Source organism: Miniopterus natalensis, chromosome 1 (assembly GCF_054644295.1).
Source record: "Miniopterus natalensis isolate mMinNat1 chromosome 1, mMinNat1.hap1, whole genome shotgun sequence".
Lineage (NCBI taxonomy): Eukaryota > Metazoa > Chordata > Mammalia > Chiroptera > Miniopteridae > Miniopterus > Miniopterus natalensis.
In genome coordinates this window covers 98930662-98956510 of record NC_142081.1, presented here as the reverse complement: position 1 = coordinate 98956510, position 25849 = coordinate 98930662, and the positions used below count along the sequence as shown (strand labels likewise).

Sequence of the window (25849 nt, the reverse complement as noted above, 5' to 3'; positions counted from 1 at the left end):
AAAGACTTATTGTCTCATTACAAATTTCTCATTTAAGTAGGGGTATATTTTCTATTTTCAAAATGTATACTCATAACTAAGAAACAATGTGTTATGGTTAAATTAGCATTTTTTACTCTTACCATTATTTTCATACTATTTTTAAAAAATCTTAAAACCATATTATACTATATCAATAACAGTAACAATAGTGAACATCCATATAGTACTTTATAGTTTAAGGAAAGCTCATATATATGCAACCTGATTTTACTTATTGTAGTCTAATCTCTAAGAACTGTTGATAATAGAAATAATGTTAATGAAATGCCTTGAATTCACAAATTCAGTCTTTCACTATGGTCACATGGTATTTCATGCCAGATATTTTTCAAGCAAAGGTGTAAGTTTGCAAATGTGGATATGATTTTCTCTGAGTATTAAGTTCTTAATTGTTAATGACAGTGTTTCCTGTTTTAATCAGTTTAAGTCAGTACCTTGTCAATGAAAGTGAGTTACTTTAACAAGTACATAGGTAGATAATATTCAGTACCTGAATCATACAATTTTACTTGTCTTTTTCTGCCCAGAAAAGGCATATATTTGAGATTTTGAACTAATGTTTATCATTGAATCATAAAATTGTATTTATGTTTTTCTTCTTCAGAAGGAACATAATCTTCAAGTTTTGGGTCTGGTGAAATCAGATGAAGGTTTCTATCAATGCATTGCTGAGAATGATGTTGGAAATGCACAAGCTGGAGCCCAACTGATAATCCTTGAACATGGTAAGAGGTGCTGAAATAGTAAGAAAGAAGAGGAGGACTGTATGTTTGAGGAACTAGTACCTATCACAGTACCTATCACTTCAGGATCTCTAATGATTAATGACCTGTTTATAAGGGACAACATATGGCATAACCAAGAGAAAAAAATAGATGTCTAAATAATTTCTGTTGTTTAAAATGACATAAAAACACAATTTTAGCTAATGCTGAAAAGAAATTTGTGTTAAGAAAAACTGAACAATTAGAGTCTTACAAAAATGAATGTTCTTCAGATTTCAGTCATTTTAATCTCACAAATATATTTCTGCTCTAATAAAATAGGAAAACTTTACTTAAAGCAATATTTATTTTGCATTGAATTTTTCTTCAATTTTTCCAAAATAAAATTAACTTGCCTTTTGTGATTTTCACAAAAAATACTTACAAATTCAGACAACATTGAAAAGTAAAAAGGGTGGAGGGGAACCCACCTGTTTCAGTCAGGGTCAGTTCTGGGGAAACCACATAGTAATATCAACAAAAACTAAAGAATTAATTATACTTTAATGTAAAAAAATTAAACTCTAACAGGGAATTGGAGTAACAAGGGGTTGGCTAGAAAGAAGTGAAGAGAATTCTAACAAAATAAGAATGGCAGATGGAGCATCTACAACCCCTGAGAGAGAGTTCAGGAAGATTACCCCCTCAGCGCTGAGATTTAGACCACATGGGAGAGGGTGTGGCCATGGTTTACTGGATGACGGAGAAGCTGCTGTGCTGCCTTGCTTGCTGTGGAAACTTGCTCAAGACCTTCTGTCTAGTGTGCTGGGGAGAAACTGTTCACAGGAGGTATCTCACTGAAGGCATTCTGCTACAAAACTACCTGAAGGTTGGGGTGTTGGTGGAAGCAGCCCTCCAGTACCTGTACTGATAAAGTGTAACACTTGTGTCAGCTGGCAAAGGAAAAAATATATAAAGGGCCAGCTTTATTTTTGCAGAGCAGGCAATATAGCATGAATTTGAGGCTGAGAGGCAGTAAACTGCTAACTGCCACATGCTCCAAATCCTGCCACCTAGGTGTACTACGTGTGTGCACACACACATGATTATGAATTATAACCTGCTTTCTGCAGCAGCATGCTATGGGTGTCTTTCTCTGTAAATAAATAGAGATCTGCACCAACATTTTTCATTGCTGAATAGTGTATGTACACTTTGCTTTATATAAATGATTCCCTATTGGTTAGCATTTAAACTGTTGCCTGTTTTTAACTATTATGAGCAGTGGCATGCTGAACTTCTTTATATGATTTTCTCATACTAAATTACTAGAAGTTGAGTTATTGGATAGCAGTTCTGTGTTAAATTGATAAGGATACCCATTGGGTGTATTATTTATTTAGTTTAGCAAGCAAAGAATTTTTCATTTTTTGCTTTTCTTAAGAGTGCATGAAAAAGTTGCCATATTAGACGACGCCTCTGGTTCTGAGTCAAGTGAGTTCAGGTTCCACTGTGGTCCTAGCCACACAGCCTGGCTAGGAAAGCTAATTGGCAAAGATGGCACCTGCTCTAGCTTTCCACTAAAATAGCATATAGGATTTTTATATGCTATTTCTTGAAAATGTATTTGATAGTACTATTATAAAAAGGCATAAACTATTAGAACTACTCTTTTTCTTCACTCATCTGAGATATATATACCTTTCCCTCTTCATTGAAAATGGTTTAGTAGAAGCATATCACCTTCACATCTTGGCAAAATGCCTGAGTATGATTACCAATTAAGGCTCTAACAGAATTAGTAAGGTATATAGCCTTATTTCTTTTTATTAATGGCAGTGATTTTCCTTAGTAAACTTTATGGCTCTCTTTGGGTTATTTACCTAGAGCTAAATAAAGGGATTTCACTATATTTCTGTTTGGGATTACCATTACAGATTTGGTTGGCTATCCTAAGAATCCCTAAGCTAATTCTGTGTAAATGCTTGGATGGCATAATAACTAGTTATAGTGTGTATGTTTTCCCCTTCTTGAGATGTTTCAAAAAACTGTTTTGTGGACTAGCAAAATTTTTTAGTGACTTTGTCAGGGATGCATTAAGGATGCATGTATTACAGGAAGGAAGGTAAGTATCATGCTATTAATTTTGCTATTTTAATTTGCAAGATAAATATTTATGTAGGAAAGCTAAAAGAGAAAACAGAACAATTTACAAGACCTTGTCTCTGCCTTTCTGGAGTATATAATATAGTGAGAGGTATAAGAGATATGTATGGCTTTAACACCAATCCATAATAAGTGCTATTTTTATAGTACAAATAAAGCAGTATACAATTCAGAAGGGAAGAATTCTGTCTGTGATCAAGGAAGTTTTTTCACAGAAAGCATCCTCTTCGTAATAGACCTTGAATGATAACATTTCCTAAATGGAGGACCTGGGCCAGTATGGAAATAGAGTACCTGTTCCTATAGAAAGGTGGCCTATAAAGACAGAATAGGATCAGATTGATCATGGCCTTGATTATAAACAGTCAAAGCAATACTCTAGTAAGGGCCTATCCGGTGTGGCTCAGTGGATTGACCATTGTCTCATGCACCAAGAGGTCACTGGTTCAATTCCTAGTGAGGGCACATGTCTGGGTTGTAGGCTCGATCTCCAGTGGGGGGATGTGCAGAAGGCAACTGATCAATTGATGTTTCTCTCTCTCCCTCTCCATTCCTCTCTCTTTAAAAAATCACTAAAAATACATCTTAAAAAAATAACAATCCTTTAAAAAAAATACTGTAGTAAGGCAGTCTGATGATAAAGTCAGGCTTAATTAGTAAAGAAGGCAGAGTTCAGGAGGCTAGTTGAAGGAATATTATTTTATATAAGAGACCATTGAGAGATGAAAAGTACTTATACTTGAGAAATAGAAAGAAAGTATCCTAATAAAGATATGCTAGTGATTTATCTAATCCAGACTTTATCAACTGTGATAGGATATTAAACATTGTTGTAGAGAATTCAGAGATGCTTCCAGAGTTTTATCTGAGTGACTTAAGAATGGTGGTCCCTTTACAAAGATAGAAAAGGAAGGAGAGTCAAAGTGGAAGGGGACGTCTACTTGTACTCAGAATATAAAGAGTGTGCACAGAACCTCTCACCCTCGCCTACAATAAAAAGGCGGGTGATTTACAAAATCATAAGTTATCTGAGTCCATCAGAGAGCTTAGCTTGTGAAGCAGCCAAGTAAACTAAATTCCAAAAAGTAGACAACCCTCCTCCCTGAAAGAGTGGGCCATGAATTGCTTCACTTTTGGCAGGGCAGGAGAGAGAGAGATGGCTGCCATAAAAATAGATAAGAAATCAGCTGAAATTTTAACTGATTATTAAAGACTAAGTAGGGACTAGTTTGGAATATCTTAGGGCTTCTGATAAAAGTCCATTTGCAATGCACTTGCATGCAAATACATTTCTGTGAGGCTTCACAGGATACTTACTATTGAGATTGGGTACAAGGCGAGGACTCGGGAGTGGTGTAGAGATGAAGGTGATCTGTGGCTGCTCGGAGATAGGCACAAAGCCCCTTCCATTTACTCAGACTACTTTAAGCCTCAAACCAATGGGGGATAGGGAGAAAACCTTATTTCATACATTTCTGGAGGGAGATTAGAAGCAAAACCTTCTGGAGAGAGGAACCCTCTGGTTCCAGGACACAGCCAGAGATGCATTGCTGCTGGAGAAAAGGTAGAAGGGAAGACCCTTTAAGTCTGAAAGATGCACAAAACTGTTTTGTTCTCCAGTATTCTACAACAGTGCCTGGGGAGAGGTGTTTTTACTACTGGAGGAAGAGTAAGGAAGTACCACTGAAGACCAACACAAATACAAAACAGATTTTGGCTGCCATAGGAAGGAGAGCCATAGGGCCTACCCAGTACTGACACTAGACCAAGACAACTGAAAATCCCACCTGCTTCAACCATGAGCCATGTCAGGTGACAAACAAGATTTCTACTGCTGGTGGTGTAGGTCAAGAATGGGGAGCTAGATCCTCTGTGGTAGAAGGATGCAGGGATGGGTGAAAGCTGGGAGGGAAATTGAGAAAAACTCTCCAACTCTTATCTTAAGCACCTGACAGTGGTTATCTACCAGTAGAAGAATTGGACACCTGTGGTGTGCCGAAGGTAACTGACAACAATAAAATCTATACCAAGCTCAATTCCCATCTAAATTGACTAAACTCCTCCACACTTGACAGAAGAATAGGCATGCTGATTTCCAAGTGTAAATAATAATCTCAGTCTCTGCTGTCTGTACACCATACTCAGTATTCAACCAAAAGCTATTGGAGCCCTGGCTGGTGTGGCTCAGTTGGTTAGGCATCATCCTGTGCACCGAAAGATTGCCGGTTCAATTCTAGGTCTGGGCACATGCCCAGGTTTCAGGCTATATCCTTGGTAGGGGGCATGCAGGAGGCAGCCAGTCAATGTTTCAGTCTCACAGTGATGTTTTGCTCTCCAAAAAATTTTTGGATATAGCCCTGGCTGGTATGGCTCAACTGATTGAGCATCGCCCCATGCACCAAAAGGTTGAAAGGTTGCCAGTTCAATTCCTGGTCAGAGCACATACCCAGGTTGTGGGTTCAATCCCAGGAGGCAACCGATTGATGTTTCTCTCTCACTCCCTCCTTTCTTGCCTTCCTCCCTCCTGTCCCTCCGCTCTCCCTCTCTTAAAAAAAATTATTAGACATAAGCAGCAAGGGAAAACTGGCCCATTGTTGAGAAATAAAGCAATCAATAGAACCAATTCAAGAGACCCAGATGTTGGAATTACCAGACAGGGACTTTAAGTAGTAGTAGTAGTAGTAGTAGTAGTAGTAGTAGTAGTAGTAGTAGTAGTAGTATGTTAAAGGATTTACTGGATAAAGTAGATAACTTGAATGAACAGATGAATTATAAATTTGGCAGAAAGATGAAAATCATGAAGAGATGGAAAATACTTCCATTTGCCCATAGGGTGAAAGGGCTCCACAACCAACAGAAGGAAACTATAAAAGCAACAACAAAAAACACGATACCAGAGATGAAGCATTTTTTCAGGTTGATCAGTAGACTCAGTACAGCCGTAGAAATGGCCTATCAACTTGAAGATAATTCAGTATAAATTATTTAAACTGAAATAAAAGAAAAAGAGGGAGGGACAAACAGAACATCTATTTTGGGACCATATCAGACGGTGTTAACATAAGTAAATTGGAGTCTCACCAGAAAAAAAGAACAAGAACAAATATTTAAGTAGATAATGGCTAAAAAATTTTAAATAAAAAAATGAGATCATATCACAGGTTCAAAAAGAAACTCAGACATCTCCAAGTAGGCTAAAAACAGTAATAATAGCAATAGTAATAGGAGTATTGGTAGTAAATGAATGAACCACCTATACACATCGTCGTTAAACTACTGGAAACCAAACATAATGAGAAAATCTTGAAGGCAGCCAGAACTTTTAAAACAGAGAAAGATAAAAAATTACAGCAAACTTTTTGCCAGAAATGGTGCAAGCCAGAAGGCAATGAAACAACACTTTTAAAAGTCCTAAAAAGAAAAAAAGTCAACCTAAATTGTATATTCAGTAAAAATATCTTTTGAAAACAAAAATGAGCCCTGACCGGTGTTGCTCTGTGGTTAGAGCCCATGCACCAAATGGTCATGGGTTCGATTCTCAGTCAAGGGCAGCATGTACCTGACCTACAGGTTCAATCCCTGGCCCTGGTCGGGGAACATGCAGGAGGCAACCAATCAATGTCTCTCTCTCACATTGATGTTTTTCTCTCTCCCCCTCTCCCTCCCTCCCTACCTTCCACTTGCTCTAAAAAACAAAATCAATGGTAAAATATCATCGGGTGAGGATTAACAAAAAAAAAGAAAAAAGAAAGTGAAGTAAAGACTTTTCGGAACAAAAGCTGAAAGAGATCATTGTCAATAGACCTGTGCTACAAGAAATGTTGAAGTTCTTCAGGCAGAAATAGTATGATAGCTGACAGAAACTGGGGGGTCATAAAGAAACAAAGCAGGCCAGAGAGGTTTCAAAATAAAAAGGGAAATACAAAATTATTTTTTTCTTATTTTAATAATTTTAAGAGATAATTGTCCACAAAACAGTCTTTTTCTGTAAAGGGCTAGGTACTAAATATTTTAGGCTTTGTGAACCAAACAGTCTCCGTCACAACTACTTAATTTTCCCCTTGTTTGTAGCATGAAATCAGTCATTCACATTAAACAATCATGACTGTTCCAGTAAAACTTTATTTATAAAAACAGGTGGCAAGTCCTATATCTCTGATCTAAAGAAAAAAGTTTATAACATATAACATTAAAATGTATGATAAAAACAGAGCACAGTATAATAGAATTGAAAATAAATTGTTGTAAGATTCTTGTATTCCATGTTAAGTCATACAGTATTATTTGAAATAGACCATGGTAAGTTAAAGATGCATGTTATAAACCTTAGGGGAACCACTAAAAAGTAGAAAAAAGAGATATGACTAATGTCATAAGATATGAATAGTAGAAATACAGCGGGATCTTAAAAACTTCTCAATCTAAAAGAAGTAAGGAAGGAGAAATAAAAAGGAACAAAGAATAAATGAGACAAATAAAAACACCTAGCAAGATGATTTAAATCAGTATCAGTAAGTCTTTAATACATTTAAAAGGTTTTAAGTGTATTAGATGACATCTAAGAATATGCTTTGAATGATTTTCATTAAACTAGAAATCAGTATCAGAAACTCAGAAAATCTTCAAATATTCGGGAATTAAACACCCTTCTAAATAATCCATATGTCAAAGAAAAATTCACACAGGAAATTAGAAATTATTTTGAACTGAATGGAAATGAAAACATACTTCATCAGAATTTGTACAATGCAGATAAAGTAGTGTTTTGAGGGAATCTTTTAAAAACTAGATAAAAAAGAACAAACTAAATCTAAAGCATTCAGAAGAAGGAAATTATAAAAAGCAGAAACATGAAAAATGAAGTAAATAAAAGCAAGAGCTGGTTCTTGGAAAAGATTAATTAAATTGGAATGTGTTTAACAAGACTGATAAAACAGAAATACACAAATTACCAGTATCAGGAATGAAAGGGAGGACATCATTACAAATCTTAGTACTTTAAGAGGATATAAGGGAATAGTAAGAACAACTTTATGCTAATAAATTTGAATAGGAAGATAATGGAGCTGATTTGTTTAGTGAGGTAAAGCATCAGTTTAAGATGTGTTGAATTTAGAGCTTCCAGTCAAGATGGCAGTGTAGGTAAATGCTGCTCGGAACCTTCCACAACCACATCAAAATTACAACTAAGCTATAGAGCAACCACCATTCAAAACTGCCTGAAATCTACATGAACAGAAATCCTGTAACTAAGGATCTAAAACATCCATGTGAAGATTGGTAGGAGGGGCTGAAACATGGAATCAGCTGGCTTCATACCCATATGTCGTGGTTAAAAATCGGGAGGGAGATCTCCGCTGAGGAGGTCCCACCCCAAGGAGCCAGGAGTCCCAGCTCCATATCAGAAACCCCAGCCTAGGGTTTCAGTGCCCAAAACCTCTGGCTGTGAAAACCAGTGGAGATTTTGGCTGAGTGAGACAGGGCTCCTGGAGTCCCAGGTGTTCCTCTTAAAGGGCTCACACAAACTTGCTTGGAACACTTGTTCTGAGCTCCAGTGCTGGAGCATCAGCTTGAAAGGTGCCAGGGACATACGGGGAAGAACTGAATTGTCTGGCTTCAGGGTAAGGCTGGAGGGGCCAGTTTTCTCCCAGACAGATGTTCTGGCAGAGGCCATTTTTTCTTTTCTGAGACCTCCCCACCATAGAGTCCACAAGGATCCACATCTGAGTCTCCATCAACTTGGCTAACACTGTTAGCCCCGCCCTAGTGATTCCCTGAGACCCCGTCTAATCCAACCTTTGGGCCCACACAATCCCTTTCCAGTTGCTTTTCCATACAAATGGGCTGGTTTGGGTCATGCCGCCAACTTGTCTAAAACCTCTCAAACAAGCAGTATCTAGCCTCTGCATACCTCATACCTCATGCTTAGCCACAGGCCTGGCAATAGCAGCAGCTGGCTTTGGTTTGCAGCTTGGCCTCTCCCAGACACCTCAAAGCCCAACACAAGTAGCAGCCATCTGCAGATCACTTTGTAGCTCATGTGGCAGCTGACCTTGGTCTGCACCTCCTGGGAGGCTCCAGAGCCGGTGCACCTGTTTAACAGCTTAAAACTGCACCAGAGTAACACCTAACCACCTCCGTGATCAACGCAGTCAAGGGGCAGATTTAGTGGACATCAGAACCCCACTGAAGTGAGCCCTGCTCCATGGAGTCAGCCCCTGCAGGGCAGATTTTCTACTGTGGTCACTGCCAGTCCTCATAGCTGATCAGCCTGGGAGTAAATCCTTTCCATGGACAACAGTCCAAGGCTCAACTACAACAGAAGGGTGCACAGAGTCCACCTGGTGGGTGCACCTGGAGCGCCCAGCTTAGGTGATCAGGGAGGCTGCACCACTGGGCCCTATAGTACCCTTACTGTATAAGGCCCCTCTACCAAAACCAGGAGACATAGTAACTTTACGTAATACATAGAAACAAACACAGTGAGGAGTCAAAGAAACATGTCCCAAATGAAAGAATAGAACAAAACTCCAGAACTAAGCAAAATAGAGATAAGCAATCTACTAGATGCAGAGTTCAAAACACTGTTTATAGGGGTGCTCAGTTATCTTAGTGAGAACTTAAGTGAAGAGATAGGAAATGTAAAAATGGAGATAGAAAACATAAAAAAAAACCAGTCAGAAATGAAGAATACAGTAACTGAAATGAATACATTACAGAGGATCAGCAGTAGAAGAGATGAAGCAGAGGGCCAAGCCAGCAATTTGGAAGATAAGGAAGCAGAAAACACCCAGTCAGAACAGCAAAAAGAAAAAAATTTAATGAGGATAGTTTAAGAAGCCTCTGGGACAAATTCAAGTGAACCAACATTCTCATCATGAGGAAGCTGGAAAAGAGAAGAGAAAGAACAAGGAATTGAAAACCTGTTTGAAAAAATAATGACTGAAAACTTCCCCTTCCTGGTGAAATAGACATACAAGTCCAGGAAGTGCAGAGTCCCAAACAAGATGAACCCAAGGAGGCCCACACCAAAACATGATAAAATGCCAAAGGTTGAAGACAGAATCTTAAAATCAGCAAGAGAAAAGCAGATACTTGCCTACAAGGTAGCTCCCATAAAACTGTCAGCTGATTTCTCAATCAGCTTTGCAGGCCAGAAGGGAATGGCACAAAATATTTAAAGTGATGAAAAACAAGGACGAACAACCAAGATTACTCAGCAAAGCTATCATTTATAATCAAAGGACGGATAAAGAGCTTCCCAGACAAGAAAAAACTAAAGGAGCCAACCAGTATTACAAGAAATGTTAAAGGATCTTCCTTAAGAAGGAAAACAAAGATAAAAAAGATTGAATAATAAAATGCCAATAAGTACTTATCTATCATCCATGTGTTCATTGCAGCATTATTTACAATAGTCAGGATAGGGAAGCAATTTAAGTGTCCATCAGTAAATGAATGGAGAAAGAAGTGGTGCATATATACACTGGAATATGACTCATCATGAAAAACGAATGAAATTTTGCCGTCTTCAACATGGATGGACCTAGAAAATATTGTGCTGAGTAAAATAAGTCAGAAAAAGACAAATGCCAGATGATTTCACTTACATGTGGAGTCTAAAAAACAAGTAAATGAAGAAGCAGAAGAGAAACAGACTCATAAATAGAGGACATTTTGACAGTTGCTAGATGGGAAGGAGTTTGGGGGGCTGGGTGACAAAGGTGAAGGGATTAAGAAGTACAGATTGGTGGTTACAGAATAGTGATGGAGACGTACATTACAGTACAGGGAACATAGCCGCTAATACTGTAATTACTATGTATGGTGTCAGATGAGCACTAGATTTATCGGGGTGATTACTTCATAAGTTATTTCAATATCTAATCACTGATTTACAATAAAACATTGTACGTCGACTGTAACTGAAAAATAAAAAATTGTTAAAAAGAAAGTTAAAATAAAAAGGCGTGTTGAGTTTGGATTATAATAGGAAACCAAATAAAAATGTCTAGACTCAGAGGGCAGGTAATGTCTGAAGGTTAGGAAAGAGGTTGAAGAAGAAAGTAAGTTTTGATTTAAAGTTTTAACCAAACCCTTTTCTTGCTACAAATTAAGGCAGCTAAGTATTTTATTTTCTCGTATGAAGAAAATGCTGTGTTCTCAATTGTCTTGAAAATTAAAACTCAACCTTCTCTTCACTAAATGGAGTTATAAGAAATCATGTATTATCTTTTCTTTTTTCTCTGCCTTTTAAAAAAATTTATCTTTATTGTTGAAAGTATTACAGACATCCCCTTTCTTCCCCCATTGATCCCCTCTACCCAACATCCACTCCCACCCCTGCCCCTCCAAGGCCTTCTCCACACTATCATCTGTGTCCATAGGTCATACATATATGCATATAAGGTCTTTGATTAGTATGCCTCCCCACTCCCCACCCCCACCTTCCCTCCGAGATTCATCAGTCTGTTCCATGCTTCTATGTCTCTGTATCTATTTTGTTCATCTGTTTATTTTGTTCATTAGATTCCACATATGAGTGAGATCATGTGATACTTGTCTTTCTCTGACTGGCCTATTTCATCTAGCATAATACTCTCCAGGTCCATCCATGCTGTCCCAAAGGGTAAGAGATCCTTCTTTTTCACAGCTGCACAGTATTCCATGGTGTAAATGTCCCCCAGCTTTTTTATCCACTCATCTACTGATGGGCACTTGGGCTGTTTCCAGATCTTAGCTATTGTAAATTGTGCTGCTATGAACATAGGGGTGCATAAATTCTAATTGATATTTTCAGTTTCTTGGGATATATTCCTTGAAGTGGGATCACTAAGGAATGTTTTCATCTAAAGTTCATCCCTGAATATCCTCTTGAAGATCTCCATAGATACCATCATTATAACCTTTTGATAATTTTTTTGCAATGTGTTTTTTCCTTAATGGTCAGGAAATTCTTCTTTCTGCTTTAAACCACCACTATTTTCTGTGGACTTACACCTCAACATCTTGATTTATCTTCTTAGAAATAGCATTTATTCCCATAGTGTTTTTTCTGTCTTACTAATTTAAATTATTTCTAATAGCACTTGTTCTATCCTGCTGATTTTTTTTTTTTTACTTTTTATTTTTTAAATATATCTTTTATTGATTTCAGAGAGAGAGGAAAGGAGAGGGAGAAAGAGAGATAGAAACATCAATGATGAGAGAGTCATTGATTGAGCCCGCAACCCGGGCATGTGCCCTGACCGGGAATCGAACCCCGATCGCCTGGATCCTAGGTTGACGCTCAACCGCAGAGCCACTCCTGGCTGAGCTATCCTGCTGATTTTTAAGTCTTCTCTTTAATCTCAGGCTTGTGTCCATTATTTTAAAAATATGGTAGCCTAGACCAGCTGATGTGTCTCAGTGGTTGAGTGTTGACCCATGAACCAGGAGATCTCAGTTCAATTCCCGGTCAGGGCACATGCCATGGTTTCGCACTCAATCCCCAGTGGAGGGCATGCAGGAGGCAGCCAATCAATGACTCTCTCATCATTGATGTTTCTATCTCCCTTTCCCTTCCTCTCTCTGAAATCAGTAAAGACATATTAAAAAAAAAAAAAGTATTGGCATATCATTTCTATAGGTATATTTAGAGTAGTAAGAATTAAGTAAAATGTGTTTTTGTTTATTAATTTTTTACTAGTCTTTCTTCCTATCAGTTTGAATTTAAAAATAGTTTCCAAAATCATCAAGTAAGACTGAAATGTAAAAACACAGCAGTATGACTTTTCTTTGTACATCTGTTCATATCAAGTGTGATAGTTGGCATTTTTTATTTCCAGTAAGGGAAGATGTGTTGGTGAAAATGGAGTAATGTGAACTTGTTTTTAGTAAAGGAAATTCATACTTTACCAACTCATTAAATGACTTCTAGGATATTGTGGCTGTGGAAGATAAGGATACATATGAGCTTCACTTTTTATTCTTTTTTTGACAGAAACATTAGTAAAAAATTCCATATAGTATCTGAGGTAAATATTGAATAATAAGTCCTGGAATAAGTGACTAGTAGCCTGGCATGATTAAAAGTTGGCTAGATACCAGGAAAGTATTAGTCATTAGTGGAATATTTTAAATCTGAAGTGCCAGATATATGATAGTTAGTGTTGATTTTAATCAAAGGATAAATTCTAATAACTTATTTTGCTTCTTTGTAGCAATAATTATAACTTTAAGAAAAGTTTTAACTAGAGACAACTGTGATTAATTAGACTTCGTAATCATGAATTTCATGTCTAGGAACTTTCCAATATTAAAAGTGCATCTAATGTCAGTGTTGTAGTTCTTGACTGCCATTAGCTTGCTGAGTGATTGGATCAGGTACTGAAGTTCTGTTATTCCTGTTTTCTGTAAAATGAAGGAATTAAATGATTTCTTAGGTCCCTTTTCACTCAAATACACTATTAAATGAAGTTGTTTTAGAAATATGTACATTAAATATAAGGTGCATTTCAGAAAACTTTTTCTGTCTAGGTATTGAAATAAATAGATGTTTTATTTGCTGAAAGACTGAGATATTGCCAGTTAATTTTGTTACCTGCCACAATATATATAATGAAACAAACCTTGTGTTAAATATCTGAAGTATTGGCTTCATGTCCCAACCCCACTATAGATGAGGTAGTTTATCTCTCTGATCATGTTTCTTTTATCTGTTAGGTATAAACAGTAGTCTCTGCACAGCATACCTCTGAGGGGCAAATAGAATAATATATATTAAGCATTTTGTAAATTGTAAGTACTTATGAAGACAAAGCTCCTGAATGGGGATTCAGTAGTCAGCATTAAACTAAATTAAAGTGAAGATAAAAGTTTAACTTTATGAAACAAGGTTTGAAGATTTTTTTCAGTAGCCAGCAAGAGCCCATTTAATATTTAGTTACATCATTTAAATTTGAAAAACAAGAAAAAATCCTATATGACCAGATTGCAAAGCATCTGAAATGGTGGTCTGGTTAAAACTAAACTTGCACTAAATTGGTTTTAAATAAATTTAACACATCTTCATTGTCACAAATAAGATTGTATAATTGACAAACAAAAGTAAATGTACCTTTTAACCTTTTCCCTAATCTTAATTTCTAGAGATAACCTTTGTTAAGACATTCCTTATGTATTTATTCATTATTCAGTAAATACTTGTTGAGCAAAATTCTGTATGCTATATAAAATTCTATATTCATTGTGTTAAGTGATAGGATGAAATACCAACAAGCAGACATGATTCTCTGCTCTCATAGTGCTTATGTTCTATTAGCAGAGACAGACATTAAGCAAGTAAATAAACAAAATAATTATAGCTCTATGTCTTCTTAAAGGAAATAAAAAGAATACTCTGATAAAGAATTATTGAGGGTGTATTGAGAGTTACTTTAACTAATATAGACAGAGAAGGCCTTTCTGATGGGATGTATAAGTTGAGGCCAGAGCATTAGAAGAAGCCTCTGTGTATATTTTATGCTTACAAGTAGATATACACACATTTATATTTACATGTTTTATTTGTAGACGTGAAAATACATTTTTCTGTGACTTTACTAAACAGTAATTTGTGGACATGTCTGTAGTGGTAGGTTTATTTATGTTAGACTGGCATAAATTTGGAAACAGTGCAATCAGTACAACAAATAAGCAGGCTGATTAAATGCATGAATACAATGGAAAACTAGTTAACTGTTTAAAAAAATGAGGTAGACCTGTGTAGGGTAAATAAGCTAGATAAGGAAAAATATCCAACTTATATTATTAATTAAGCAAGTTGTAGAAAGTAGTATGTATAATCTGATTTCATTTCTGGAAAAGGTGAGAAAGAAGGCTGTAGATGTATACATGCTTGTATGTGTAAGAGAGTTTTATAAATCTGCTCAACAACCTGCTGATTGTGTTTATATCTGAGGAGTGGGATTGAAAAGTCTGAAGATGGGGAGAAGACAAACAATGTATTGTAAAATTTTTGAAAAGCCAAATAAAAAATCTGTTAGAAATTAAACTTGGAATATTGCAATCACGTCTATACATAGTGATTTTTACTTTGTTCAGTGTGGTTTAAAACTTTTTGAGTTTTTATTTTTTTGAAACAATAATGCTATGGGGGGAAAACAAACAGATTGTTAAAGAGTATTTGGCAACTATCTCCAAATGCCAGCTATTACAGCATTTTTTTCCTGGACGATGAATCATGTTATACAAATGCTAAGACAGTTAGGTATAGTTTATTCAAATATTAAAAGCAAATTGGTTTTGTTAAACCAGCAGGTATTTTATTGAGTATATGTACTTTGTAAATAGAGATTCACTAGGCAGAGACCCAACTACGTAGGCCATTGGGGGAGAGAATGTAAAACCAGAGAGAGTCGACTTAGAATGGACCTTAGAGATCTGAGCATCTATTCTAGCTGAGCTGGAGACTTAACTTAGTTCATTCACTTCCCTTGTATCACTAGCTAGTTAGCATCAAAGTCATGACTAATACCTAGGTTTTCAGTTTTAAAATTCACTTTACCACTTTAGCAAGTTCAGTGTTTTGAAGACAAAGATAATTTACACTCTCTTAATTTTAAGTTCAGTCTTTTAAGTCTGTTGTGGTTACACTCACTGACAAGGTTGGCCAGGTGTATCATTTTGCAAGGATGACCATGCATCTAGTGTGCCCGAGACACTCCTCGTTTATGTCTTTTGTTTCAGATTAATTATGAAAAGTGCCTTCTTTCACTCTCAAAGGTATATGGGTGTGGTCAGTATATTTCATGGTCACTCCAAGTATTGCCAGTTTATTGAATCCGAAAGGTTCTAGACAGTACTGGAATAGAGGTTTTAGATGATGAATCTAAAGAATTGTCATGCAAGTTGTGCTAAATGTCAGAGGCTGCTGTAATACTGAGTGGGAAGAGATGGTTTCTGCTAGGTGTGGCAGAGCACGAAGGCTTCTTCAAGAAATGGCATTTGAGCTGAGCATTAGAAGAGTAAGTGGAATTCTATATTGATCAGATAACACGAAGATGAAAAAGGGTGACGTTTCAGCTGTATAAATAAGAAGCCTCCAAGTACATTTGGAGAATACAAAGCAGCTCAGTTTACCACTGTTAAGACAAATAGGAATACAAGAGTATACATCCTGGAAAGGGTGAGTGTAGACCACATTATATAATGCCTAGTCTAAAGGTTGGGATTTGTTGAGTAACTGGAAGACCCTAGCAATTTTTAGGTACAGGAAGAAATAAGTAGCACTTAAGAGGGTTAGTGTATTGGAGGTGTGTTGAGTGGGTTCAGAGAGGAAAATATGGAGTCTGTGATATCCATTAGGAGAATTTTGTGCCAGATCAGATGTTTAAGATCCTGACAGTAGAAAGATAAATTCTTTTATCCCTCAGTAGCTTACACATGTTAAATATTTATTAAATGTCAGATAGATGTTCCTACAAAGGAAGGTAGAATAAGATTTGTGAGTTTGGGGGTATTTAAGATAAGGGAAAGGAAAAGATTGAAGTTTTACACTAAATAGAAATAGAGGGATTCCCTGTGTAAGGGTAAGGTTATGATCTTAGTATACTTAGGTTAAGAAAGTTTCTCTCCATTGCTGTTGAGTTGTGCTATAATGACTGCTCTGATTTTAAATATCTTTGGAGAGGTAGAAATATAATTAAAGTATGGTTCATTTGTTCAATATTTCATCTTTGCCTAAAGTCATGAATCTTAAGACCAGAACGTGTGAGATCCAGGTAATAACTTAGTGCCTCAATTCTAATTTTTATGTTTAGCAGTTAAGGAGAAGTTCTGCAAATGACTTTTCTGGACACAAAGATTGACTTAGATTTTATCAGATACCAAGCTTAAATTTGAATTTGTTGCCATTATGTTGTTATAAAGAAAGAATTCGTTATGCAGTGCTAAAACACCAGAAGGAAGATAGTATGTCTGAACATCTTTTAATTGGTGGCTATATTTAAAAGATGCTAAATTATACAATAATGTCATAGCTGGCAGAATATCATTTGGGTCTGAAAGACATCACTGACAATCTGGCTGTTTATAGACTTGATTTCATATAGTTTCAATGCTGGATCAGTGCGATTTTCATTTTAGGTTATAGTGTTGGCACTGAGAATATCTCCCAATTAATGCCTGCGTAAGAGATCACCAGAAATAAAAAGTGTAGTATAATGTGATATGCAGTTTGAGAAATGTCTTTCTATAGTATAAGCACTTAAATGCTACTTCTGCCTCAAAACTACTATGTATTGTTCTAATTTTTTAGTAATACGGATATTTTAAAAAGCAACGTTTGTTTACTACCAGAATTTCTCTCGAGTTTTTTCTTGTGCAGTTACCTGAGCATTGTAGACTACAAATGATAAAAAGAATCTGAGAGACTTTTTAGCTGGATTTCAGTTGTGACAATTTTCTTCTGATTTTTAGAGTTCCTCTTCATTTTACACTCCACAAATTTGAGTAGTTGTGATTTCTTATAGAATAATTTTGTTGAAGTTCTGGGTTAGGTACTATTTGAATCCTGTTACTTTTTACACAATCTGAGGAAATAAAAACTGCTAGAATTTGGATTTCTGAATCGTAAAAAAAAAAAAAAAATGTTAATGCTATTTATCTCTTGACTGTATGTCATGGAAAATTGGTCATTATTAGAGTTAATGTAAATCATTGAGCACATTGGAACAAAGTAATGAACAGAAATACTTTAACACATTTCATCTTTCCTTTCCCTTGGGTGGTTAGAATCTTATAGTGGGGACATCATTTTGATTTAGGATGAGAGGAGAGAAGGCTATCTTTTTTCTGGGCTCACTGCTGTGGTAGGTGCGTCATTAGCATCTGGCACACCTTTTTTAATTAGTGCTTTTGATGTCAGGAAAAAGTCAGATGACTTCCTTAAAAGTGAAACATCTCTCCTGCACACTAGAATGGGAGGAGTATTTTGTGTTCATTTTATTTTATAACTTCCTTCAATTGTTTGTATAAGTCATTTGTTTAAACCAGCAGTTCACTGCAAAGGCTGCTTATCAGAATACACACCCACTAAAACTCTCCAATTAAAGTGCATTCCTTTGTTATCAGATTAGTTCTTCTCTACCTTTGGGACTTAGTTCCTAGGGGGAGGAGCTCTAAAGTCTGTGGAATCATTCACAAGGAACTCATTCCCTTGCTTTGAAATTGTTTGAATACTCAGAATACATAGCCTTGTTTAACTACTTTTGTGAGTTTATGTTCACATTGCATTGTGCCCCTAACCAGTCTCCTAGCTGTTCAGCAGCTGTGCTGATGGACATTTCAGGTATTTGAATATCAGCTTTGAGTTATTTCATTTTGAAGTATATTATTCTCTCACAACCAGGAATATCCGTAAGCATCAACTTCAGTTGGCCCTCAGACTGCAGGGAAATCCTATTAGGTTTTTCTGATCTACTCTTTCTCCCTTCCCTCTATGTTAATTATTTTAAACCTTCATGCTCTTCAAACCCAGTTTTCCCTTACTGTCAACAGATGACCACATTTCTCAGTTCACTGGAATTTGAGATTCTTTTTTTCTTTTTTTTTTTTTAAATATATCTTTATTGATCTCAGAGAGAGGAAGGGAGAGGGAGAGAGAGATAAAAACATCAATGATGAGAGAGTCATTGATCGGCTGCAGCCCGCAACCCGGGCATGTGCCCTGACCAGGAATCGAACCCCTATCGCCTGGATCGTAGGTCGACGCTCAACCGCTGAGCCACGCCCGGCCGGGCTACCCTTAAAATTTTGACATAGTATTTATCCATTTCCCCCCCAGCAGCATTTATGCTTAATCATGATCTCTTTCCCCTCATCAAAGAATTTTGAAACTTTATCATGTTTATATGCTTCTTGTATACTGTGCCTTCCCTCAAGTACATCCTTTGGACTACAATTTCTATTTTCTTGGATTTGGTGTTTTTTTAATGTATTTTGCTAGAGTATACCTTATAGTAAATTTCTGAAAAAGGTTGTATGAGAGAAAAATTTTCAAGACTGCATATCTGAAAATATTTATTTGATCGCACAGAAAGTTTTATTCTCTTTTAGCATATTGTTAGGAATCTTTTACTTGTTCATTTTTAGATAATAGTTGCCTGTTTTATTCTCTGTAAGCTTTTGAAATTTTTATCTTTGAATTCTGCTATTTTTTGATATAGATTTCTTACTTTCTCCACCCCAGTTCATATTGTCCCGCATGGAGTAGTTTGTTTATTTGTGGAGTAGGCCCTTTAAAAAGAGACATACATCTATTTATGTCCAGCAAAGTTTTATGTTATGTATTTGACTATTTATTGCTCTTGCTCCTTGTTCTTTATCTCTTACTAGATTTTTCCTTTACATGCTACTTCTTGTCCGTGAGTGTTTTGTTATGGCAAAATCCCTAGAATTACTTTCTAGTCCACTAATTTTACCTTTATTTGAATCCAGTTTGCTTTTCTGTCTCTATTTTTAATAAACATTTGGTTATAGAATAGTTTCAGATTTGTGAAAAAGTTATAAAGATAGCTGCAGAGGAGACTATTGTTAACACCTTACATTAGTATGATACATTTGTCACAGTTAATTAAACAACATTAATAATTTTATTTATTAACTAAAGTCTTTGCTATATTCAGATTTCCTTAGTTTTTAATTTAATGTCCTTTTTCTGTTCCAGGATACTATCCAGAATACCACATTACATTTAGTTGTCATGGCTCATTAGGCTCCTCTTGGCTGTGACAGTTTCCTAGACATTTCTTGTTTTGGGTGACCTTGGCTGTGTTAAGGAGCACTGGTCATGTATTTTGTAGAATGTCTCTCATTTAAGATATGTCTGATACTTTTCTCATGATCGTACTGGGATTATGAATTTTTTTGAGGAGGATTTCCATTCTCATCACATCATATCAAGGGTATATATTTATCAACATGACTGATTACTGTGAATGTTGACCCCGGTTACCTGCCTGTGGTAGTGCTCGTCAGTTGTCTCCACTATAAAGTGGCTCCTTTTTTCCTTTTCCATACTGTATATTTTAGAAAGAAGTCACTGCACACAGCCTACACTTAAGGAGCCAGGAGTTAGGCTCCACCTCCTTGTGGACAGAGTATTTACACAAACTAGAACTCTTCTGCACAGGAGATTTGTATGTTCTCCCTCATTTATTTTATTTATTCATTCAAGCATTTGCTGATGTTTTCTTACGGATTTTTACATCTGTGTTCATGAGATATGTTGGTTTGCTGACTTTTTTATAAAATGACTTAGGAAGTGTTTTCTCTGTGTCTGTTTCTGGAGGAAATTGTAGAGAATTGGTATTATTTATCCTATTAAGTGTTTGATGAAATTTACCAGTAAAACCTGGGTCTGGTGCTTCCTTTATAGAAGGTTTTTAATTATTGACTCTTTTTTAATAGACATAGGGCTATTTAAGTTTATCTAATTCCCCTTGTGTGAGTTTTTATAGTTTATGTTATTCAAAGAATTAATCTAATTATCTATTAATCTATTCTCTATTAATCTATTTCATCTAAGTTATCAAATGTGAGGGCATAGAGTTGTTTGTAGTATTCCCTTATCCTTTTAATGCCTGTAGTGATGGCCCCTCTTTCATATCTAACATCAGTAATTTGTGGCTCCCTTTTTCTTGGTTCCTGGTAAAGGTTTATTAACTTACTGATATTTTCAAATTACCGGCTTTGAGTCTTATTTTATTTTCTCTTTTCATTGATTATTACACTAATTTTTATTCTTTCTTTTGCTTGCTTGAGGCTTAATTTGTTTTAATTTCTCTAGTTTCCTAAGGTGAAAGCTTAGGTTATTGATTTTAGATTTTTTTCCTTTTCTAATATATGCATTAATGCTATACATTTTCCTCTAAATACTGCTTGTGTTGCAGCCTACAAATTTTGATAAGTTTTGTTTTCATTTTCATTCAGTTCAAAATATGTCTCAAAAAAATGTGTGCACACTTTAACAGCAGATAGCTCAATTGATGTTTCTTTCTTTTCAGATTTAGCCCAGGATTATTATAATTATTCAAAGTGTGTATTTTTGGGGAGACACCCCATATTTTTAAATTTCCTGTGACTACCTTTTTGACTCATGGATTATTTAGGAGTGTATTTACTTCCAAATATTTGGAATTTCCATTTGTATTTCTCTTATTTATCTCTCATTTAACTCGATTGTGACCAGAGAACATAATTTATATGATTTCTTTATTTTAAATTGATTAAAATGTGTTTCATCACCAGATGTTGTTTCTCTTGGTGAATTTTCTATGTGAACTTAAAAACAATGTGTATTCCTCTGTTGTTCATTGGAATATTTTATAAATGGCAATTAGATTAAGTTGGTTGATAATGCTGTTCAGATCATCTTTGTCCTCACTGATTTTCTTCCTGCTTGATCTTTGATTTGCTAACAGAGGGTGTTTAAACTCTCTATAAGGGTGAATTTACCTATTTCTCCTTGTAGTTCTATCAATTTTTGCCTCATATATTTTTGGCACTCTTTTGTTGGTACATATGCGTTTGGAATTGTTATGGAATCCCTTGAGAATTCAACAACTTTATTATTATACATAGCTGCTACTTTTTTTTTTTTTAATCCTCACCCAAGGATATTTTTTCCATTGCTTTTCAGAGAGAGTAGAAGGCGGGGGGGGGGGGGGGGGAGAGAAACATTGATGTGAGAGAGGCACAACGATTGGTTGCCTCCCACACGCGCTCTGACCAGCGCCCGGGATCGAGCCTGCAACCAAGATACGTGCTCTTGGCCAGAATCAAACCCGGGACCGTTCAGTTCGCCGTCTAACACTCTAACCACTGAGCCAAACCGGCTAGGGCTATAGCCACTCTTCATCCCTGATAATTGTCCTTGCTCTGAAGTGTACTTGTCTAAAATTAATATAGCTAGCTAGTCCAGCTTTCTTTTGTTTTTAAAGGGATCAACTATTTTTTTTTAAAGATTTTTTTATTGATTTTTTTAGAGAGAGAGGAAGGGAAAGGGAGAAAGAGAGAAACATCTATGTGAGTAAGAAACATTGGTAGGTTGCCTTCCATACGTGCCCCGACCAAGGCAGCAACCCAGGTATGTGCCCTGACTGGGAATCAAAGTGGCAACCTTTTGGTGCACAGGATGATGATGTTCAGCCAAGAGAGCCACTCCGGCTGGGCTCATCCCTTTGCTGCTTTTTTTTTTTTTTTACTGAATTCATTGTAACTTTTAGTCATGTGGTTTTCCATTGAAAGGATATTTAAACTACAACTACGAACACGTGAAGATATTTTTAAAAATTATGTTTATGTAAAAAGAGATATCCCTACACCCTGGCTGGGTGGCTCAGTTGGTTACAATGTTGTCCCATACACCAAAAGGTTTTGGGTTTCGATTCCCAGTCAGGGCACATAACCTGAGTTTTGGGTTCAATCCCCATTCAGGGCACATAAGGAAAGCAACCTATCAATGTTTCTCTCTCCTTCTTTCTCAAAAAAAATCAATAAACATCCTCAGGTGAGGATTAAAAGAAAAAGAGGAATATTCCTACTCAAAATTTTGGTGTCATTATTCTAATCTGTTACCAAAAGACGTTTCTAACTCGACTGAGTCTCCTTGGACAGGACCTAGGCAGAGAATTTGTAACCTGCTTCCTTTTCATGACCCCTTCATTTCTTGAATTATCCTGAGCTGGAATTGCCCATGCCCGTGGTCTTATTGTAGCTGTCCTTATCCTCTGCTTCCTCTTCTCTATCTTATCTTCTGCCAGTATTTTCCCCTATTATTTTTATTGTGGCAAAGTACATATAGCATAAAATTCATTATCGTAACCATTTTTAAGTGCACAGTTCATTGTCATTAAGTACATTCATATTGTGCAACCATCACCACCAGCCAATTTCTGGAATCTTTTCATCTTGCAAAACTGAAACTGTACACATTAAACATTAACTCCCCATTCTCCTCTCAGCCCCTGACATCCCCATTTTACTTTCTGACTACTCTTAGGTACCTCATATATGTGTGGTTTTGTGACTGGCTTATTTCACTTACTATAATGTCCTCAAGGTTCATCCATGTTGTACCATATGTCAGAATTTTCTATCCTTTTATGGCTGAATAATACTCCATTGTATGTATTTACCACATTTTGCTTATCTGTTCATCCATTGGGGGTCAGGTGGGTTGCTTCCACATTTTAGTTACTGAAAATAACTAAATAATTTGAACATGGATATACAAATATCTCTTTAAGACCTGCTTTCAATTCTTTTGGGTGTATAATCTGAAATAGAACTGCTGGATTATAAGAATTCTTTTTTTTTTTTTTTTCTTGAGGAACCATCATACTGTTTTCCAAAGTATTTTTGAATATTATATGATACTAGTTTATCTCCTCTCTTAGAGTGTTGGTTTTTTTTTAATTGATTGATTGATTTTAGAGAAAGAGAAAGGGGGAGAGAGTAAAAGAAACATCGATTTGTTGTTATACTTATTTATGCATTCATTGGTTAATGCTTGTATGTGCCCTGACGAGGGATCAGATTTGCAACTTTGGCGTATCTGGACAACTCTCTAACCAGCTGAGCTATCTGGCCATTTCTTAGAGTGTTAATTATACTTCTTTTAAAAACATTGTAGTGGCTGCCTAGATTTTACAATATATGTTTTTAATCTAAGTCCATCTTTAAATAATACTAGTACTGCTTTACTTGTAGTACAGGTTATCTTACACTATTCCTTTTTTATGTAGTCTTAAATTTCTCATCTATTTCATTTTTCTTATGCTTGAAGAACGTCATTTGCCCGGCTGGCGTGGTTGAGCTTCGACCTAAGAACCAGGAGGTCACGGTTAGATTCCCAGTAAGGGCACATGCCCAGGTTGTGGACTCGATCCCCAAAGTAGGGAGCATTCGGAAGGCAGCCAGTCAGTGACACTCTCTCTCATCATTGATGTTTCTCTCTCTCTCTCCCTCTCCCTTCCTTTCTCTGAAATCAATAAAGACATATTTTTTTAAAAACAAAAAAAAAGAATGTATTTTAACATCTCTTTCAGGGCAGGTCAGATGGTGATGTATTCCCTCAGTTTTTCTCCTTCACCTTTGAAGTATAATTTTCCTGGATATAGAATTAAAGATAAGTGGTTACTTTCAACACTAAATGTTTCCTTCTATTCTCTTCTTCCTTATATGGTTATGAAAAGTAGTTCATTTTCATTTTTATTGTTTCTCTACAGGTAAGGTGATTTTTTTCCCCTCTGACTTGTTTTATGTTCTCTGAGTCTTAGATCTGTGGCTTGTTTGTCATTAATTTTGGAAAATTCTCAGGCATTATTATTTCAAATATTTTTTCTCCATTCCTTCTTTCTCCTCCTGGTATTTCAATTACACATATGTTATGATATTGTCCCACAGTTTGGGGATCTTGTGTGTTTTGTTTTGTTTTTATTCTTTTCCTTTTTTTTATCCTCTTTTATTTTAGTTTGGGATGTCTTTATGACCTGTCTTCAAATTGATCCTTTCCTCTGCCATGTCAAGTCTACTGATGAGCTCATTGAAGGCATTCTTCTTTTCTTTTACTGTGTTTTTTATTCCCCTCATTTTCTTTTGTTTCTTCATAGAGTTCTGCCTCTTATTTACTCATCCATACTTGTATGTTACTCACTTTTTCATTAGAGCCCTTAGCATATTAGTAATAGTTATTTCAAATTCCCTATCTGGCAGATCCAACATCTGTCGCATTCTGATGGTTGTTTTGTTCCTTCAGACTTTTTGTGTATTTTTCCTTGCCTTTTGGAATGCCTTAAAATTTCTTGTTGAAAGTTGGGCATCTTGAATCAGATAATGGGAACTGAGGTAGATAGGCCTTTAGTGTGAGGATTTATGTTAATCTAGTTAGCAGTTGGGTTGTGTTTAATGTTTGTTGTAGCTATAGATAACAGAGGCTTCAAATTTCCTGGTGTATTTGGTTTTTTGGCCTCCACTCTTGACTTTGGAACTTTCCTATCTTCTGTTCTTCAAAGAAGGTGTTTCTTGCCGTTGTTTTACATGTAATCCATATTATACTAGAGCCTCGTTTGTATGGTATTAAGATGTGGAGGAGGAGGATCATTTTATAATCTTTTGATTAAGTCTCATATTTTAAATTAGGCCTGTGTCTCATGGCTGTGATTTTTCACAAGTGTTTGACCAGTGGTATAGTTTTCCCCCCCTCCTTCCTACTCCTTTCTCTGCCTATAGTGTTCCCAATCCATTTCCTTGAAGCCCTGTCCCCTGTTGACTCTAGGTTGTTGAATTTACCCCCCCCCCCTTCCTCATTTGAAACAGGAAAGCTAGAAGAAGTTGCAGCAGGTAGGACTTCCTTCCCTCCTACTAGGATTAGGTTTCAGAGTTGTGCTCTAACAAAGTCTTTTCCTGTGGAAAGGAGGCCTTTGTTTTTGAAAAGAGTCTGGGCTTGTTTCACAAATTGTTCCTCTTCCCCTCCCCCTGCCTGAGAGAGAAGGGGATCATTTTTGGATCCTCATGCTGAAAACCTGGTAGAGTTCCTAGAGGGGAAAGCCCACAAAAATAAGGGGTTACCTCTAAGACTATGGCCCCTATGCATATCTTATTCTCCCTCTAGCTCATGCTCAACCTCCAGCAGTTTACTGAAATTACCATTTAAGTGTTCCTACCAGTTTATGGGACCAGTGGCTTTTTCTTCATGTAAGCAGAATTTGGTTGCTGTATCTCTTTAGATGTACCTGTCTCTCCAGATTTTGGGGTGTCAGTTTGCCTTACACTCTCAGTTTTCTGATGAATCCAAGAAAAGTCATTCATTTTAAGTTTGCACACCTTTTTCTTGTTTTAAAGATAGGAATGATGACTTTCAAGCTCTTTACATGCCAGGACTGAAACTGAAC

The 25849-nt window shown here is 36.3% G+C and overlaps 1 protein-coding gene across 5 annotated transcripts in view; it reads left to right on the top strand.

Moving 5' to 3' along the window:
* The window catches only part of NEO1 (neogenin 1), a 275123-nt gene that overhangs the window by 168810 nt on the left and 80464 nt on the right, over nucleotides 1-25849 (top strand). For all 5 annotated transcript variants that reach the window (XM_016201544.2, XM_016201537.2, XM_016201561.2 and 2 more), the window contains exon 7: nucleotides 647-767. In XM_016201544.2, coding sequence (XP_016057030.2) covers nucleotides 647-767 — 121 coding nt within the window. The remainder of the gene's footprint in view (nucleotides 1-646; nucleotides 768-25849) is intronic.